At 64.6% G+C, this 19,100-nt stretch overlaps 2 protein-coding genes across 2 annotated transcripts in view; both read right to left on the bottom strand.

Moving 5' to 3' along the window:
- Positions 1-12: 12 nt before the first annotated feature.
- Positions 13-17,148, bottom strand: RTKN (rhotekin). Its single transcript, XM_064419278.1, has 12 exons — positions 16,699-17,148; positions 11,009-11,202; positions 10,030-10,091; positions 9,830-9,883; positions 9,642-9,759; positions 7,970-8,179; positions 6,882-6,976; positions 5,960-6,066; positions 2,598-2,750; positions 2,067-2,232; positions 1,149-1,253; positions 13-651 (listed from the first exon to the last, which is right to left on the bottom strand). Exons 1-12 carry the CDS (start codon positions 16,801-16,803, stop codon positions 362-364), a joined length of 1,659 nt encoding a protein of 552 aa, XP_064275348.1. The 5' UTR covers positions 16,804-17,148; the 3' UTR covers positions 13-361.
- Positions 17,140-19,100, bottom strand: part of VPS16 (VPS16 core subunit of CORVET and HOPS complexes) — a 9,701-nt gene continuing 7,740 nt past the window's right edge. The window contains exon 8 of the mRNA XM_064419276.1: positions 17,140-17,188. Coding sequence (XP_064275346.1) covers positions 17,140-17,188 — 49 coding nt within the window. The remainder of the gene's footprint in view (positions 17,189-19,100) is intronic.

The raw sequence follows: 19,100 nt of genomic DNA, 5'->3' as shown, positions 1-19,100 counted from the left end.
ACACACAGCAGCTGTTAAATAAATTTTAATGCAAATTATTAGTGAATATTATTAATTGGGGGGGGGAGCTGTGTCCCCCCCGGGTTAGAGGTGAGGGAAAGCAGAGCTGGGGGGGCTCTGTGTCCCCCCCCCACCCCGGGTTAGACCCTGAGCACCCACCCTGCGGTGGGGGGGGGTCCCCAGCACCCACCTTTGTGGGGGGGGAGGAAACCCCCCCCCCCCTTTTTGGAGTTTAGCCCTGAGCCCCCCCAGCACGGGGAGGGCACAAATTCCAGTTTCTCCCCAAAAACAGAAGCAGGGAGCCCCCCCACCCCCACAACCCCCCTTGGGGGGGGTCCATCCCCCCTTTTCTCCCCGGGGGTCACACCCGGGACTGGAGGGCTCTGGGGGGGTCGCGCCGGGGGGGCCCCGGGCTGCTGCTGCCGCTGCTGGAGGAGCTGGACTGGGGGGGCTTTGGGGGGCCCCCCCGGCCTTTGAGGGTGCCGAGCCGGGCGTCCAGGGACAGGGTGCGGCGGCGGGGGGGGCTGGGGCTGCGCAGGGGGGGCCCCTCGAAGAGCGAGAGCCACGGGGGGGGCGCGGGGCCGCGGGGAGCCCCCCCGTGCCCCGCCAGGATGTCGGTGACGGCCGCGATGTCATCCGAGGGGTCAATAGCTGCGGGCAAAACGGGCCGGGGGGGTCACGGGGTGCGGGGGGGCACGGGCAGCCCCAGACCCCCCCCCCAAACATCCCCACAACCCCCCCTGGATTCCCCTGGCAGGCGGTGGGGGAGTTTGGGGGTCCCTTGGGTGCCCCCCCGTCCCCACGGCCGTGCTGGGGGTGCTGTGGCAGCGCGGGGGGGGCTGCCTGGGGGTCCCCCCGTGTCCCCCCCGTCACCTGTCGCTGTAGTAGGAGCTGAGCAGAGCCCGGATCTCGGCTGAGACATTCTCCTGCAGCAGCAGCCCCTCGCCCGGGGGGGGCCCGGGGGGGCCCGGCGGGGCTGGGGGGCGCGGGAGGGGGGGGCAGAGCGGCAGGAAAGAAAGGGGGGGACAGAGGGGGGGCACAGAGAGGGGGGACAGCGAGAAGAGCGGCGTTAGGGGGCGAGCAGAGAGCAGAGAGGGGGACACAGAGCACAGCCCCCCCCCCCAGAGCCCCCCCCCGGCCCCGCTCACCCGTCTGGTGGTACAGAGAGCCCTGGGGGGGCAGCGGGGCCGGGGGGCGGCGCGGGGGGGGCTCCTCGATCCGCATCAGCTCCTCACAGCACTGCTTCCACTGGGCTGGGGACACGGGGACAGCGCGGCGTGGGACACAGACCCCCGGAGCCAGGGCATCCGGGATGGGGAGGGGGCTGCAGGGGGAGAGGGTCAGCCCGGGGTCGGGGTCCCTTGGACGGGGTCAGCCTGGGGTGGGGGTCTCACAGGAATGGGGGCGCTCTCAGGTCTGGGGTCTCACTGGGGTGGGGGTCCCTTGGACAGGGTCAGCCTGGGGTGGGGGTCCCACTGTATGGGGTCAGCCTGGGGTGGGGGTCCCTTGGACAGGGTCAGCCTGGGGTGGGGGTCCCTTGGATGGGGTCTCAGCCCGGGGTGGGGGTCTCACAGGAATGGGGGCGCTCTCAGGTGTGGGGTCTCTGGGTTGGGGATGCTGGGATCCCACAGGGGTGGTCTGGGGGTTTTGTTCCTGTCCCTTCCCATCTCTGTGCTGCCCCATTCTTGTCCCCACCCATGTCACTGTCCCCATGTCTGTCCCTGTGCTGTTCTCATCCTTGTCCTTGTCCCCGTTTCTCTGGGGTCCCACTGGGCTGGGGGTCCTGGGGTGATGGGATCCCACAGGGATGGTCGGGGGTCCTGCCAGGGTGGGGGTCCCACAGGGATCAGGGGGTCCCACTGGATTTGGGGTCCTTTAACAACACTGGGACAGGGTCCCACCAGCACGGAGGGTCCCACAGGACAGGGTCCCCCAGGGGTGGAGGGGCTCCCACATCTCTGGGGGGGATCCCGGGGGTCCCTCAGGGCAGGGTCCCCCCGGGCAGGGTCCCCCAGGGGTCTCGGGGCTCCCGCGGGTCGGGGGGGGTCCCGGGGGTCCCGGCTCACCCAGGTCGCAGAGGTGCTGCCCGAAGGCCTGCAGCCAGCGCTGTGCCTCGGCGGGGCTCTCGGCCAGCAGCGCGTGTGTCACCTCCTCCCCGCCCAGCCGGTTGGTGACGGCCACCCCGGGGGGCTGCCCGCGGGACCCCCCCTCCAGCGCCCGCACCCGCGTGTCCTGCGGCACCGGCAGGGCTGGGGGCGGCCACGGGAGCCCGGGGACCCCAGGGACCCCCAGAGAGACCCAGGGACCCCCAGAGAGCTCCCCAGAGACCCCACAGCCCCCAAAGTCCCCACAGCCCCTATAGACCCCAGAGACCCCAAAACACTCCACAGACCCCAGAACGCCCCAGAGCTCCCCACAGCCCCCAGAACGCCCCACAAACCTCAACCCCCCCCAGCCCCCCACCTCCCTTTCTCCCCACGCCCACCACGCCCCCATGTCCCCTCCATCCCCCACAACCCCAGAGCCCCCACACTGCCCGTGCCCCCCGAGCCCGGCAGCCCCCCGTGTCCCCTGTGTCCCCCGTGTCCCCTGTGTACCTTGGTGACAGCGATGGTCAGGGTGGGCTCCTGCCCTGCCTCAGCCTGGCCGGCGCTGCCGTAGCAGAGCAGCCCAGGGCCCTGCAGGACGCAGAACAGGGGGGCCCCGCCCGGCCCCCTCGGCCCCCGGAGCCTGGCCCAGACCCCCGGAGCCTCAGCACCCATGGGTGGCACCACAGCACCCACGGGTGACAGCACAGCACCAGTGTCCCCCATGCCCAGCACACCCAGCTCCACCCTCCCAGTCCAGACCTACTGGAGGGTTCGTGTCACCACCCATCCTTGTCCCCATCCTGCCCCCATCCCTGTCCCCATTCCCATCCCAGTCCCTGTTTTTGTCCCATCCCATCTCTGTCCTTCCCCTTGTGTCTGTCCCCATCCATGTCACTGTCCCCATCCCACTCCTCTGCCTGACCCATCCCATGCCCAGTTTGTCCCTGTCCTGTTCTCATCCTTGTCCCTGTCCCCATTTCTCCAGCCATCCCTGTTATCTGTGTCCCCATCTCCATCCCTGTTCATCCCCATTGCTGTCCTTGCTCCTGTCCTTCACTCTGTCCCCATCCTGCCCCATCCCTGTCCCTGCCCTGGTCCCAGGCACAGGGGTGTGTACATCCCATCCCTCTATCCCATTCCCAATCCCATTCCCAATCCCATTCCCTCTGTCCCAATCCCAATCCCATTCCCTCTACCCCATTCCCTCACTTGCATCTGCAGTCCCTGTTATCGTGGGGGTGTTTATGCAGCTCATCCCATTCCTACATCCCATTGCTACATCCCATCTTATTTCTCTACCCCATCCCTATATCCCATCCCTGTATCCCCTTCCTCCATCCCATTTCTCCATCCCATCCCTATATCCCATTTCCCTATATCCCACTTCCCTATATACTATCTCTCTATCCCATTTTTCTATCCCATCCCTATATCCCATTTCCCTATATTCTATCCCTCTATCCCATTATTCTCCTCTATCCCATTATTCCCCATATCCTGTTTATCCCACTCCCTCCCCTGCAGTCGCAGTGTCCCTTTATATTGGCAGTGTTAATAAATCCCATCCCTCCATCCATTCCCGATCCCACCCTCCATCCATTCCTGATCCCCCCTCCATCCATTCCCGATCCCACCCTCCATCCATCCCTGATCCCCCCTCCATCCATTCCTGATCCCACCCTCCATCCATCCCTGATCCCACCCTCCATCCATCCCTGATCCCACCCTCCATCCATTCCTGATCCCACCCTCCATCCATCCCTGATCCCACCCTCCATCCATTCCTGATCTCATCCCTCCATCCATCCCATTCCTGATCCCACCCTTCATCCATCCCTGATCCCACCCTCCATCCATCCCTGATCCCACCCTCCATCCATTCCATTCCTGATCCCACCCTTCATCCATCCCTGATCCCACCCCCCATCCATTCCATTCCTGATCCCACCCTCCATCCATTCCTGATCCCACCCTTCATCCATCCTGATCCCACCCTCCATCCATTCCCGATCCCACCCTCCATCCATTGCCGATCCCACACCTCCATTCATCCTGATCCCACCCTCCATCTATTCCTGATCCCACCCTCCATCCATCCCTGATCCCACCCTCCATCCATCCCTGATCCCCCCCTCCATCCATTCCCAATCCCACCCTCCATCCATCCCTGATCCCCCCCTCCATCCATTCCCAATCCCACCCTCCATCCATCCCTGATCCCACCCTCCATCCATCCCATTCCTGATCCCACCCTCCATCCATTCCTGATCCCCCCCTCCATCCATTCCCAATCCCCCCCTCCATCCATCCCTGATCCCACCCTCCATCCATCCCATTCCTGATCCCACCCTCCATCCATTCCTGATCCCCCCCTCCATCCATTCCCGATCCCACCTTCCATCCATTCCTGATCCCCCCCTCCATCCATTCCTGATCCCCCCCTCCATCCATTCCCAATCCCCCCCTCCATCCATTCCCGGTGCCACCCTCCATCCATCCCTGATCCCACCCTCCATCCATCCCATTCCTGATCCCACCCTCCATCCATCCTGATCCCACCCTCCATCCATTCCCGATCCCCCCCTCCATCCATTCCCAATCCCACCCTCCATCCATTCCCGATCCCCCCCTCCATCCATTCCTGATCCCACCCTCCATCCATTCCCAATCCCCCCCTCCATCCATCCCTGATCCCACCCTCCATCCATCCCTGATCCCCCCCTCCATCCATCCCATTCCTGATCCCACCCTCCATCCATCCCTGATCCCACCCTCCATCCATTCCTGATCCCACCCTCCATCCATTCCCGGTGCCACCCTCCATCCATCCTGATCCCATCCCTCCATCCATTCCTGATCCCCCCCTCCATCCATTCCCGATCCCACCCTCCATCCATTCCTGATCCCACCCTCCATCCATTCCTGATCCCACCCTCCATCCATTCCCAATCCCCCCCTCCATCCATTCCTGATCCCACCCTCCATCCATTCCCGGTGCCACCCTCCATCCATCCCTGATCCCACCCTCCATCCATCCCTGATCCCCCCCTCCATCCATTCCCGATCCCACCTTCCATCCAGTCCTGATCCTACCCTCCATCCATTCCCAATCCCCCCTCCATCCATTCCCAATCCCACCCTCCATCCATCCCTGATCCTACCCTCCATCCATCCCTGATCCCACCCTCCATCCATTCCTGATCCCCCCCTCCATCCATTCCTGATCCCACCCTCCATCCATCCCTGATCCCACCCTCCATCCATTCCTGATCCCACCCTCCATCCATCCCTGATCCCACCCTCCATCCATTCCTGATCCCACCCTCCATCCATTCCTGATCCCACCCTCCATCCATTCCCAATCCCCCCCTCCATCCATTCCTGATCCCACCCTCCATCCATTCCCGGTGCCACCCTCCATCCATCCCTGATCCCACCCTCCATCCATCCCTGATCCCCCCCTCCATCCATTCCCGATCCCACCTTCCATCCAGTCCTGATCCTACCCTCCATCCATTCCCAATCCCCCCTCCATCCATTCCCAATCCCACCCTCCATCCATCCCTGATCCCACCCTCCATCCATCCCTGATCCCACCCTCCATCCATTCCTGATCCCCCCCTCCATCCATTCCTGATCCCACCCTCCATCCATCCCTGATCCCACCCTCCATCCATTCCTGATCCCACCCTCCATCCATCCCTGATCCCACCCTCCATCCATCCCTGATCCCCCCCTCCATCCATTCCCGATCCCACCTTCCATCCAGTCCTGATCCCCCCCCTCCATCCCACCCCTCCCTCCCACTCCCGGTGTCCCCCCGGTGCCATCCCCGGTGTCCCCCCGGTGCCATCCCCGGTGTCCCTGACCTGCAGCCGCAGTGTCCCCGTCGCCGCGGGGGTGTCCATGCAGCGGGGCCGGGCCGCCAGGCGACAACACATGCGGCCATAGAGGGGCACCCAGCAGGGGCTCTGCTCTGGGGGGACACGGGGACACGGGGGGACATGGAGGGACCCCCACACTCACCCCAAACCCCCCGGCAGGGCTCTGCTCTGTTCTGCTCTGCTCTGGGCGCACACGAGGCTCTTGGGGGTTCAGAGGGACCCCCAAACCCCAAAAGGATCCCAGACCCCGCCCCTCCTCGTGCCAGGACCCCCAGACCTCCCCGTCCCCCATGGACTGAGACCCCAAATCCATCCTCACCCCTGCAGGACCCAAAATCCCAGACCCCCAAATCCCAGACCCCTAAATCCCATACCCCAAAATCTCAGACCTCCCAAATCCCAGACCCCCCAAAATCCTGGACCTCCCAAATCCCGGACCCTAAATCCCGGATGCCCAAATCCCAGACCCAAAAATCCCAGACCCCCAAAATCCCGGATCCCCAAATCTCAGACCCCCAAAATCCCGGATCCTCAAATCCCGGATCCTCAAATCCCAGACCCCAAAATCCCAGACCCCCAAAATCCCAGATCCTCAAGTCCCAGACCCCAAAATCCCAGACCCCCCAAATCCCAGACCCCAAAATCCCAGACCCCCGACTTCTCCCCATCTGTTCCGGTCCCATTGCCCTGTTTGAGGGTGCCATGGGGTGTGTGGGGAGTTTTGGGGTGTTATGGGGTGCCAGGGGGGGTTTATGGGGTGTTTATAGGGTGTTTTGGAGTGCCCGGGCTGTTTGGGGGTGCCCCGGGCTGTTTTGAGGTGTTTATGGGGTGTTTATGGGATATTTTGGGGTGTTTATGGGCTGTTTGGGGTGCTTTGGGCATTTTGGGGTGCCCCGGCCCCACTGACCGTCGGCAGCGATGACGAGGTCGTGGGTGCGGAACCCGTCGTGCACCTGGGCCAGGGACAGCACGGTGTGTGCCAGCAGCTGGAACCGGGGACACCTGGATGGGACAGGGACACTGGGGACACTGGGGACAGGGACAGCACGGTGTGTGCCAGCAGCTGGAACCGGGGACACCTGGATGGGACAGGGACACTGGGGACACTGGGGACAGGGACAGCACGGTGTGTGCCAGCAGCTGGAACCGGGGACACCTGGATGGGACAGGGACACTGGGGACACTGGGGACACTGGGGACACCTGGGACAGGACAGGGACACTGGGGACAGGGGACACTGGGGACACCTGGGACAGGACAGGGACACTGAGGACACTGAGGACAGGACAGGGACAGCACAGTGTGTGCCAGCAGCTAGAACCAGGGACACCTGGATGGGACAGGGACACTGGGGACACCGGGGACAGGACAGGGACACTGGGGACAGGGACAGCACGGTGTGTGCCAGCAGCTGGAACCGGTGACACCTGGGACAGGACAGGGACATCAGGGACACTGGCACACCTGGATGGGACAGGGACACCGGGGACACTGGGGACACCTGGGACAGGACAGGGACAGGGAGAGCACGGTGTGTGCCAGCAGCTGGAACCGGGGACACCTGCGACGGGACATGGACACTGGGGACACCGGGGACAGGGACACTGGGGACACCAGGGACACTGAGGACACTGGGGGGTCACGGGGACACCGTGGGGACGTTGGGGGGTTGGGAAGGATGCGGGGGTCTGGGAGCACAGGGGGGACATGGCGGGGACACAGGGGGACATGGGGCCCACAGGGGGGCACACAGTGACACAGAGGGCACAGGTGACACACGGGTAACACACATACGACACACAGTGGCACACAGGGAGAACACAGGGTCACACAGGTGGCACGCAGTGACACACAGTGACACACGCAGTGACACAGTGACACACAGAGGCACACAGTGGTACACAGTTGACACACAGCGACACAGGGGGCACACAGTGACACAGGTGACACACAGTGACACACAGGTGACACCCAGTGACACCCAGCGGTACTCACGGCACGCCGGGCGGCGGCAGCAGCGCGGCGGTGCCCGGGGGGCTGCCCGCTGTCCCCTCGGCGTGTGCCCGTGCCCGGCGGCCCGCGGCGCGGCCCAGCGAGCTGCCCAGGCGGGTGGCCAGGCGCCGGGGGGAGCTGCCCTGCGCCCCCCCGGGCAGCCCCGCGCTGTACAGCTCCAGCCGCAGCTCGAAGTCGGGGCCCGCCTCCGAGCTGGGGACACAGGGACACCGCGGGGTCAGGGACACGGGGACACTGCAGGGGACAGCCCCAGGGGATACCCCACGGGCTATGGGGACACTGCGGGGGTCAGGGACACGGGGACAGCCCAGGGACACCCCCAGGGGACATCCCATGGGCTATGGGGACACTGCGGGGGTCAGGGACACGGGGACAGCCAGGGGACACCCCATGGGCTATGGGGACACAGCGGGGTCAGGGACACAGCGGGGTCAGGGACACGGGGACAGCCAGGGGACACCCCATGGGCTATGGGGACACAGCGGGGACGGGGAAGGGTGAGGGTAGGGCAGGGGTCACCCCCAGAAGGGGTCAGAGGGGGATTTGGGGTCCCCTGGAGCAGGGACAGGAGAGGGGAGGGGTCCCCAAGTGGGGGTTGGTGGTGGCAGTGGCCCTGGGGGGTGTCAGGGTCCCACAGAGGGGTGTGGGGGTGATCAGGGGTCTCTGGGGGGATCAGGGGTCCCATGGGGGCGTATTGGGGTGGTTGGGGGTCCCCTAGAGAGGCTCAGGGGTCCCATGGGGATGTCAAGGGGGGTGCCAGGGTCCCACAGGGGGTGTCAGGGTTCCATAAGGGTGTGGGGGTGATTGGGGGTCCCATAGAAAGGCTAAGGGGTCCCATGGGGGGATATGGGGGTGTCAAGGGTCCCATGGGGGGTGCCAGAGTTCCTGGGAGGTCTGGGGGTGATCAGGGGTCCCACGGGAGGGATCAGGGGTCCCATGAGGGGTGGCAGTGGCCCTGGGGGGATGTGGGGGTGGTTGGGGGTCCCCTAGACGGGCTCAGGGGTCCCATGGGGAGTGCCAGGGTCCCACAGGGGGTGTCAGGGTCCCATAGGGGGTGTGGGGGTGCCAGGGAAGGGTGTGGGGGTATTGGGGGTCCCATGGGAGAGTCAGAGGTCCCCTAGGGGGATGTCAGGGTCCCCTAGAGGGTGTGGGGGTGCCAGGGATCCCATGGGAGGGTCAGGGGTCCCCTAGGAGGGTGTCAGGGTCCTGGGGGTCCCATAGGGATGTCAGGATCACATAGAGGGGTGCCAGGGTTCCCTAGGGGGTGTGGGGGTGCTGGGGGTCCCACAGAGAACCTCAGGGCTTGCATAGGGAGTTTCAGGGTCCCTTAAGGGGGTGCCAGGGTCCCGGGGAGGCTGTGGGGGTGCCAGGGGTCCCATGGGAGGGATCAGGGGTCCCATAGGGGATGCCAGGGTCCTGGGGAGGCTGTGGGGGTGACGGGGGTCCCATGGGAGGGTCAGGGGTCCCTTAGGGGGGTGCCAGGGTCCCGGGGAGGCTGTGGGGGTGCCAAGGGCCCCGTGGAAGGGATCAGGGGTCCCCCAGGGGGGGTGCCAGGGTCCCGGGGGTCCCGTGCAGGTGATCAGGGGTCCCTTAGGGGGGTGCCAGGGTCCCGGGGAGGGTGAGGGGGTGCCGGGGGTCCCGTGCCCCCCCTCACAAGAGCACGGCTCCCTCGAAGCAGATGTCGGTGAGGGTCCTGTCCACCAGCACCGTGGGGGTGTCGTGGATCTCGGCCCCCACCTGCAGCAGCAGGAACACGGCACAGCGGTGCAGCTCTGGGGGGCACCGGGGGGGTCAGGGGGGCACCGCAGGGCACGGGGGCACCCCCGGCACCCCGACACTCACCCCCCTTGTTCCTGAAGTACTCCGTGTCCTTCCACATCAGCGGGATGCGCAGATCTGGGGGGGAGGAGAGGGCAGGAGGGGGGTGAGACCCCCTGGGATGCCCCCAGACCCCCCACCCAACACGCAGATGGTGCCGCGGGGGGGGCAGGCACGGAGGATGGGGTTCCCCCTCCCCAGAACCCCCCCGGGACCCCCCATACCTGAGATGCAGACGGTGCCCCGGCACGGCACCCGCTCAGCCCCGGGCCCGCCCTCCGAGGGGCTGCGGGGATGGGAGGGGTCAGCAACGCTCCCCCCGGGTTTTGGGGTGCTCCCCGCCACGTTTGGGGTGCCCCCAAAGCTCCCCCCAGGTGTTGGGGTGCTCCCTGCCATGTTTGGGGTGTCCCCTGCCACCACACCCCCACTGTGTGCCCCACAGGATTTCCCTGTTCCCCCCAAATTTCGGGGTGTCCCTCACTGACATAGCCCCCTCAAAAGGGTCACCCACCCATCCACCCCTGGGTTTTGGGGTGTCCCTCACCGCCCTGTCCCCCATGCCCCCCCAGGTTTTGGGGTTTTGGGGTGTCCCTCACTGCCACGTCCCTCATATCCCCCCGAGGTTTTGGGGTGTCCCTCACTGCTGCATCCCCTGTGTCCCCCCAAGTTTTAGGGTGTCCCTCACTGACATAACCCCCCAAAGAGGGTCTTCCATCCACCCCAGGTTTTGGGGTGTCCCTCATTGCCACATCCCCCGTGTCCCCCTAGGTTTTGGGGTGTCCCTCACTGCTGCATCCCCCATATCCCCCCAGGTTTTGGGGTGTCCCTCACTGCCCTGTTCCCCATATTGCCCCCAGGTTTTGGGGTGTCCCTCACTGCCATGTCCTCCACAACCCCCTCAGGTTTTGGGGTATCCCTTACTGCCGCGTACCCCATGTCTCGCCAGGTTTTGGGGTGTCCCTCACTGCAACAATCCCCCCAAAAGGATCTCCCATCCACCCCAGGTTTTGGTGTGCCCCTCACCGCCACACCCCCCACAGTGTCCCCAAACCCCCCCCTAAGCTTTGGGGACCCTCCCCACTTTTTAGGGTGCCCCTGTGGGGTTCTCCACTCCACCTCAGGGGTCCCACATATTGCCCTCCCCACCTCTGGGCATCCCTTGGGGTACCCAGTCCCCCTGCGACGATTTTCGGGGTGCCTCACCGCCGGGCCCCCCTCAGCCGGGCCTCCTGGCGCCGCTGCAGCTCGCCGCCGGCCGCGACCACCCTGGCGTCGCACAGCACCAGGGTCTTGGTGGTCTCCAGCGCCTGCTCGGGCCGGCTGCAGGCGGGGAGCAGCCGCCGCGCGCCCTCCCGCACCCGCAGGGCCCGCTCCAGGGCCCGCTGCAGCTCCGGCTCCTGGGGACGGGACATTGGGGGGTCAGGGGGACCCCAAAACATTTCACATACGCACAGTGACTGCTACAGGGCCCGCTCCAGGGCCCGCTGCAGCTCCGGCTCCTGGGGAGGGACATGGGGGTCAGGGGGACCCCAAAACCCCTGTGAACCCACAGTAACAGCAGCAGGGCCCGCTCCAGGGCCTGCTGCAGCTCTGGCTCCTGGCGAGGGGAGCATTGGGGGTCAGGGGGACCCCAAAACCCCTCTGACCCCAGAGTGACTGCAACAGGGCCCGCTCCAGGGTCTGCTGCAGCTCCGGCTCCTGGGGACGGGACATTGTGGGGTCAGGGGGACCCCAAAACACTTCACATACACACAGTGACTGCAACGGGGCCCGCTGCAGCTCCGGCTCCTGGGGACAGGGACATTTGGGGGTCAGGGGGACCCCAAAACCCCTGTGAACCCACAGTGACTGCAACAGGGCCTGCTGCAGGGCCCGCTGCAGCTCCGGCTCCTGGGGACGGGATATGGGGGTGAGGGGGACCCCAAAACCCTTCACAATACACACAGTGACTGCTACAGGGCCCACTGCAGCTCTAGCTCCTGGGAACGGGGACATGGGGGTCAGAGGGACCCCAAAACCCCTCCCGCACCCGCAGGGCCCACTCCAGGGACAACTGCAGCTCCGGCTCCTGGGAGGGGAACACTGGGGGTCAGGGGGACCCCAAAACCCCTGTGAACCCACAGTGACTGCAACAGGGCCCGCTCCAGGGCCCGCTGCAGTTCTGGCTCCTGGCGAGGGGATATGGGGGTCAGGGGGACCCCAAAACCCTTCACATACACACAGGGCCCGCTCCAGGGCCCGCTGCAGCTCCAGCTCCTGGGAACCAGAACACTGGGGGGTCAGGGGGACCCCAAAACATTTTACATACAGTGATTGCTACAGGGCCTGCTGCAGGGCCCGCTGCAGCTCCGGCTCCTGGGGACGGGATATGGGGGGTCAGGGGGACCCCAAAATCCCTCTGAACCCACAAAACACACTGTAGCTCCAGCTCCTGGCAATGGCACAACTGGGGGATCAGGGGGACCCTAAAATCCCTCTGCAACCACAGCACCCGCTCCAGGGCCTGCTGCAGCTCCGGCTCCTGGGGAGGGACATGGGGGTCAGGGGGACCCCAAAACCCCTGTGAACCCTCAGGGCCCGCTTCAGGGCCCGCTGCAGCTCCGACTCCTAGGGACAGGAACATTACGGGGTCAGGGGGACCCCAAATCCCTTCCCACACACATAGCACCCGCTCCAGGGCCCACTGCAGCTCTGGCTCCTGGGGAGGGACATTTGGGGTCAGGGGGACCCCAGATTCCCTCTGCACGTACAGCAGCTCTGGGTCCTGGGAATGGCACTTTTTGGGGGTCGAGGGACCCCAAAACCCTTCCCACAACACCAGAGCCCACTACAACTCCAGCTTCTGGGAATGGGCACATTTGGGGCGTCAGAGAGTCCCCAAAACCCTTCCCAGACCCACAGCATCCACTCCAGGGCCCACTGCAGCTCTGGCTGCTAGCAACGGAACATTTGGGGGGTCAGGGGGACCCCAATCCCCTCTGCACCCACAGCACACACACTGCAGCTCCAGCTCCTGGGAATGGGCACATTTGGGGTCAGGGGGACCCCAAAACCCTGCCCACAACACCAGAGCCCGCTCCAGCTCCAGCTCCTGGCAATGGCACATTTGGGGGGACCCCAAAACCCCTCCTGTACCCACAGAAGCTCCAGCTCCTCCCACATTCGGGGTTTGGGAGGGTCTGGGGGAAATGTGGGGCATGGCTGGCACCCCCCGACCCACCAACCCCCCCCGGGGGTGCCAGCACTACACAGAGAGGGTCCCCACATTGTTTTTGGGGGTCCCAACCACACACACGGGGGGTGTCAGCCCTGCCCTGATGGGGTCCCCACCCTGCAGCCCCCCACAAACGCACCCTGCACCCCACAGATTCAGCGGGAACCCCATGGGCACATCCTGCACCCCACGGGGAATCCACAAACCCCAAAACCAGAACGTGCACCCCACAAACACATCACGCACCCCACAGATCCATCGTGCACCCCACAGGTTTACCAGGCACCCCAGAAATTATTGCTGCACCCCGCGGGGGAGCCATGCACCCCACAAACACACCGTGCACCCCACAAGGGCACCTCGTGCCCCACAGATCCATCGTGCACCCCAAAGGCAGGGCGAGCACCCCAAAAACTCATCCAGCACTCCCCAGGGGAACCACGCACCCCACAGATTTATCCTGCACCCCAAAACCACATCGCGCACCTCACAGATTTATCCTGCACCCCAAAACCACATCCCGCACCCCACAACCATGCCATGCACCCCACAGATTTCCCACACCACCCCAAACCCATCCTGCACCCCACAGATCCACGGCGCACCCCACAAACCCCCCCAGATTCAACGAGCGCCCCCAAAACCCCAAATTTCCCCCCACACCGACCACCCTCAGCCCCCCCCAAGTCCTTCCCGGTACCTCCTGCTCCTCCATCCCGATCCCGATCCCGATCCCGATCCCGCCCCTGTCCCCCCCCTCCAGTGACGTCATCACCTATAAATAACCCCCCGCTGCAAACCGGGGTGGGGGGGGAGCGGGAGCCCCCCCAAAATCGCCCCTCTTGTGGTTTTGGGGGGCTCCTCCAGGGGTGAACCCCTTTGGGATGAGGAGCCCATTCCACCTTCCCGGGAGCACCGGGGGTCTGGGGGCTCCGGGGGGGTCCCGGGGGTCCCGGATTTGGATTTGGGGAGGTGGGGGGGGGGGGTCTCCCCAAAATTCCCACCTGGATGCTGGCGGCGATCTGGCGGATGTAGAGCATGTTGAGATCCTCCAGGATCCGCAGCCGGCGGCCCCCCCCCACCTCCATCGGGACCCCCGGGACCCCCCCAGCTATTTTGGGGGGTTCCCCCAAAGCCCCCCGAGGGGGTCCCGCCGCATCCAGCGCTGGGGCGTAGCGGGGGCCACCCCCCCCTCTCTACCGAGGCGGCTGAAAATGGGGAGAAAATGGGCTTTTGGTGGAGCCCCCAAAACGGGGATTTGGGGGTGTTTGGGCACCTCCCTGGAATTTGGGGGTGTTTGGGCCCCTCCCTGGAATTTGGGGGTGTTTGGGTCCTTCTCTGGAATTTGGGGGGGCGTCCAGGCTGTTTGGCGTCCCCGAAAGGCCGCCCCCTCGCAGGGAACAAGGGGGGCACTGTGCGGGAAAGGGCAGCGGGGGCGGCGGGAGGGGAGGGGAGGGGGGCGGGAATTTGGGGGGCGAGAGGGGGAGATTTGGGGTGAGGGGAGAGGGGAATGGGGGGCGGGGAGGGAAGAGATGGGGGGCAGGGTTTGGGGTGCAGGGGAGGGGGTAAGGGGGCAGGAAAGGGGGGCAGGGTGGGGGGACAGGGATGGGATGAGGGGTGAAGGGAGGGGGTGCAGGGTTTGGGGTGCAGGGAGGGGATCAGGGGCAGGAATTGGGGTTCAGGGATTGGGGTGCGGGGTTTGGGGTGCAGAAATGGGGGTGCAGGGTTTGGGGACATGATAGGGCAGGGTTTGGGGTGCAGGGAGGGGATTAGAGGCAAGAAGGGGATGCAGGGTTTGGGGTGCAGGGTTTGGGGTGCAGGGATTGGGGTGCAGAAATGGGGTGCAGGGTTTGGGGTGAAGGAATGGGATGCAGGGTTTGGGGTGCAGGGAGGGGATTAGGGGCAGGGAGGAAATGCAGGGTTTGGGGTGCGAGATTTGGGTTGCAGGGTTTGGGGTGCAGGGTTTGGGGTGCAAGATTTGGGGTGCAGGGTTTGGGGTGAAGGGTTTGGGGTGCAAGGCACGAGAGGAGGATAAAATGGGGTGCAGGAGACAAGATGGAGTGTGGGGATGGGAAAAGGGGGGCAGGGCAGGGTTTTGGGGGGCAGCAGAGGGCGCGGGGGAATAGACGGGGTGTGGGATTTGGGGTGCAGCGAGCGGATGGGGGGTGCGGGGGTGCAGGGGAAGCGGTTCCAGGGTTTGGGGTGCGGGCTCAGGGTGCAGAGCCGGGGGGTGCCGGGGCCGGGAAAAGGGGTGCGGGGAGGGGGGGACACCGTGCCCGGGGCTCCGGGAACGGCACCGGAGGAGGGGGCGGGGGAGGCGTGGGAGGAGCACACGGGGTCCCGAGCGGGGGAGGCGGGGAACGGAGCCCCGGAAGGGTCGGACACCGGGACCCCTCGTGCCCCCAGCCCCCCTCCCCCGTGCCCCCCACCCCGGCACAGCGCTGCCCCCCGTTCCCGGTACCTCCGGCCGCTCCCGCTCCGCCGCGATCGCGCACAGGAAGCGGCGGCCGCCCCCGCCCCACGTCCCGCCCCGTGTCCCCCTTTCCCCGTGTCCCCCCCTCCCTCTCTCCCTCTTTCCCTCCCTCCCTTCTCCCAGGAGCCGCCTCCGTGTCCCCCCCGCCCCCCCCGCGGGGCTCCGGGACACCGGGAATGGGCGGGGGGCGCCCCCTGCTGGGGGAAATCCGCGCTTCTTGGGGGGAAACGAGACCCCCCCGGGGGCACCGGGACCGCCCCGGGACAACAGGAGCCCCCGTGGGGAGCCGGTACCGGGGGCTGGGACCCCCGCCCCGAGGGATGCACCGGGAGCTCCCCAGAGAGCACCGGGATGCCCCGGAACGCCCCGGGACCGTCCCCAAGGGCAGCGAGAGCCCTCAGAGCGCGCCCCGACACCCCCGAGAGAACCGGGGCCCCCCAAGCGAACCGGGAGCCCCCCGAGTGAAGCTGGCGGTGAACGACCGAGATCCCCCCCGTACGCACCCCGACCCCCCAAACGCACCAGGAGCCCTCAAAACGCGCCGGGTCCACCCCAGGATGCACCGACCCCCCCTCAAAATCCACGGAGACCCCCCCAGTGTGCACCGCGACCCCCGGCTGTGGGGGTACCGGGAGAACCGGGACCCCCCCAGACGCACCGGGACCCCCCAAATTCCCCGTGTGCCACGGGCCCGGTACCGCCACGTGCGGGACGCCCCAACCCTCCGGTCCCCCCGGTCCCTCCCGGTCCTCCCAGTTCCCCCCTCCCCGGCAGCTGCCGGGGGCGCGGGCGCTTCCCGCTGTACCGGATCCCACCGGAATTCCCGGCTGGGCCGGGGCAGCGGGACCGGACGGGCCGGGCCGGGCTGGGGGGGCCCGGGGGGCAGGGAGCGGCCGTGACCGCCCCCGTGCCTTCGTGCCCGGGCTGCTCCCGGGGCTCCCGGGGCTCCCGGTGCTCCAGGGCGCCCGGAGCTCCCGGTGCATCTCCTGCTCCCAGGGCTCCCGGTGCTCCCGGGGCTCCCGGTGTTCCCGGTGCATCTCCTGCTCCCAGGGCTCCCGGTGCTCCCGGGGCTCCCGGTGTTCCCGGTGCATCTCCTGCTCCCAGGGCTCCCGGTGCTCCCGGGGCTCCCGGTGCTCCCGGTGTTCCCGGGCTCCCGGTGCTGCCGGTGCTCTCCCGGTGTTCCCGGGGCTCCCGGTGCTCCCGTACCTGCGGGGCCGGGGCCGGGGGGCAGCAGCAGCCCCGGCGCAGTTCCATGTCCAGCGCTGACCCCCGCGCCACCGTGGCGCGGCTCCGCTCGTCCCGCCGGAACATGCCCGGGGGTCCCGGGGGTCCCGGTGACTCCGGGGTGCAGAGGGTTCCGGAGACTCCCGGCGCTCCCGGAGCTCGGAGCCTTCCGAGGGGTCCCGGGGGTCCCGGAGTCCCCGTGAGCCGGAGATTTGTGGGTGGACCCGGTGCTCCCGGTGCTCCCGGTGTTCCCGGTGTTCCCGGTGCTCCCGGTACTCCGGAGCCTTCCCGGCGTCCGCAGCTTCTCGGAGCCGCTGCACTCCCGGGATTCTGGGGGTCCCGGTGCTCCGGAGCCCCCGGGCCAGGCGGGGACCCCGGGCCGGACGCGCGGGGCGATGCCGGTGTCGCCTCTCCGGTCCCCGCTCAGCCCCGGGCTGGCGGGAGGGGCGGCGGCGATCGGTGCCGGCGGCTCCTGGCACGGCCGGGACAATGGCCCGGGGGGGCCCGGGTGACAGCTGTGCGCGGGTGACACCGCTGTGTCACACATCCCTGCCACAGCGGGGCTGGCACGCGCCGGGAACCCCGAAATCCCGGGCAGGGCTCGGGGGGGACGGCGCGGTGCCACCCGCGGGGGTGACACCCGGCCGGGTGACACGGGCCGGGCTGGTCCCCTCCCTGGGATGGGGGTTTGGGTGCGGGTGGATGGAGCCACGCTCAGATGGGGGATTTGGGTGAATATTCGGGAGATTTGGGTGACTATTCGGGATATTTGGGTGGGTATTTGAGGGTTTTGTGTGGATATTTGGGATATTTAGGTGGGTATTTGAGGGGTTTTTGAGGATATTTGGGAGATTTGGGTGGGTGTCTGAGGGGTTTGTGTGGATATTTAGGTGGGTATTTGAGATTTTTGTGAGGATAATTGGGATATTTAGTTGGGTATTTGGGGGGTTTGTGTGGATATTTGGGATATTTAGGTGGGTATTTGAGAGTTTTGTGAGGATATTTGGGATATTTAGGTGGATATCTGAAGGGGTTTTGCGGATATTTGGGATATTTGGGTGGGTATTTGAGAGTTTTGTGAGGATATTTGGGATATTTAGGTGGGTATTTTAGGGGGCTTTGTGGATATTTGGGATATTTAGGTGGGTATTTGAGAGTTTTGTGAGGATATTTGGGATATTTAGGTGGGTATTTTAGGGGGCTTTGTGGATATTTGGGATATTTAGGTGGGTATTTGAGAGTTTTGTGAGGATATTTGGGATATTTAGGTGGATATCTGAAGGGGTTTTGCGGATATTTGGGATATTTGGGTGGGTATTTGAGGGGTTTTTGAGGATATTTGGGAGATTTGGGTGGGTATTTAAGAGGTTTTTGTGAATATTTGGGATATTTGGGTGGGTATCTGAGGGGTTTGTGTGGATATTTAGGTGGGTATTTGAGATTTTTGTGAGGATAATTGGGATATTTAGGTGGGTATTTGAGGGGTTTGTGAGGATATTTGGGATATTCAGGTGGGTATTTGAGGGGTTTCTCTTGGATATTTGGAACATTTGGGTGGGTATTTGAGGGTTTTTTGAGGATATTTGGGATATTCAGGTGGGTATTTGAGGGGTTTTTGAGGATATTTGGGATATTTAGGTGGGTATTTGAGAGTTTTGTGAGGATATTTGGGATATTTAGGAGGGTATTTGGGGGGTTTGTGTGGATATTTGGGATATTTAGGTGGATATCTGAGGGTTTTATGTGGATATTTGGGATATTTCTGTGTATTGATGAAGTCAAAACTCTTCATCCTGCCCTGGGCACCATCCTGGCACCCTCAGGAGAGATTTTTGGGGCTGGATGTGGTTTTTGTGTGGATGGATGGATCCATGCTGAGATGGGAGATTTGGGTGAATATTTGAGATATTTGGGTGGATATCTGAGGGGTTTGTGTAGATATTTGAGATATTTAGACAGGTATTTGAGGGGTTTTTGTGAATATTTGGGACATTTGGGTGGGTATCTCAGGGGTTTGTGTGGATATTTGGGATATTTGGGTGGGTATTTGAGAGTTTTGTGAGGATATTTGGGATATTTGGGTGGGTATTTGAGAGTTTAGTGAGGGCATTTGGGATATTTCTGAGGATTTGACATTGATGAAGTCAAAACTCCTCATCTTGCCCTGGGCACCACCCTGGCACCCCTGGGGGGGGCGATTTTTGGGGCTGGATGGGGTTTTTTTGTGTGGCTGGATGGATCCACACTCAGATGAGAGATTTGGGTGAATATTCGGGATATTTGGGTGGATATCTGAGGGGCTTGTGTAGATATTTGAGATATTTAGACGGGTATTTGAGGGGTTTTTTGTGAATATTTGGGACATTTGGGTGGGTATCTGAGGG

The sequence above is a fragment of the Passer domesticus genome, chromosome 4 (assembly GCF_036417665.1).
Source record: "Passer domesticus isolate bPasDom1 chromosome 4, bPasDom1.hap1, whole genome shotgun sequence".
Lineage (NCBI taxonomy): Eukaryota > Metazoa > Chordata > Aves > Passeriformes > Passeridae > Passer > Passer domesticus.
Note: the sequence above shows the minus strand (reverse complement) of the source record. Positions and strands in the feature narration are given on the sequence as shown.

Coding starts and splice junctions, on each gene's coding strand:
- RTKN (XM_064419278.1), bottom strand. CDS start 16,803: ATGTTCCGGCGGGACGAGCGGAGCCGCGCCACGGTGGCGCGGGGGTCA. Junction 2,751..5,959: donor CGGGGACACTGCGGCTGCAG/GTCAGGGACACC, acceptor ATGGGTGCTGAG/GCTCCGGGGGTCTGGGCCAG. Junction 2,233..2,597: donor TGACCATCGCTGTCACCAAG/GTACACAGGGGA, acceptor CCGGTGCCGCAG/GACACGCGGGTGCGGGCGCT.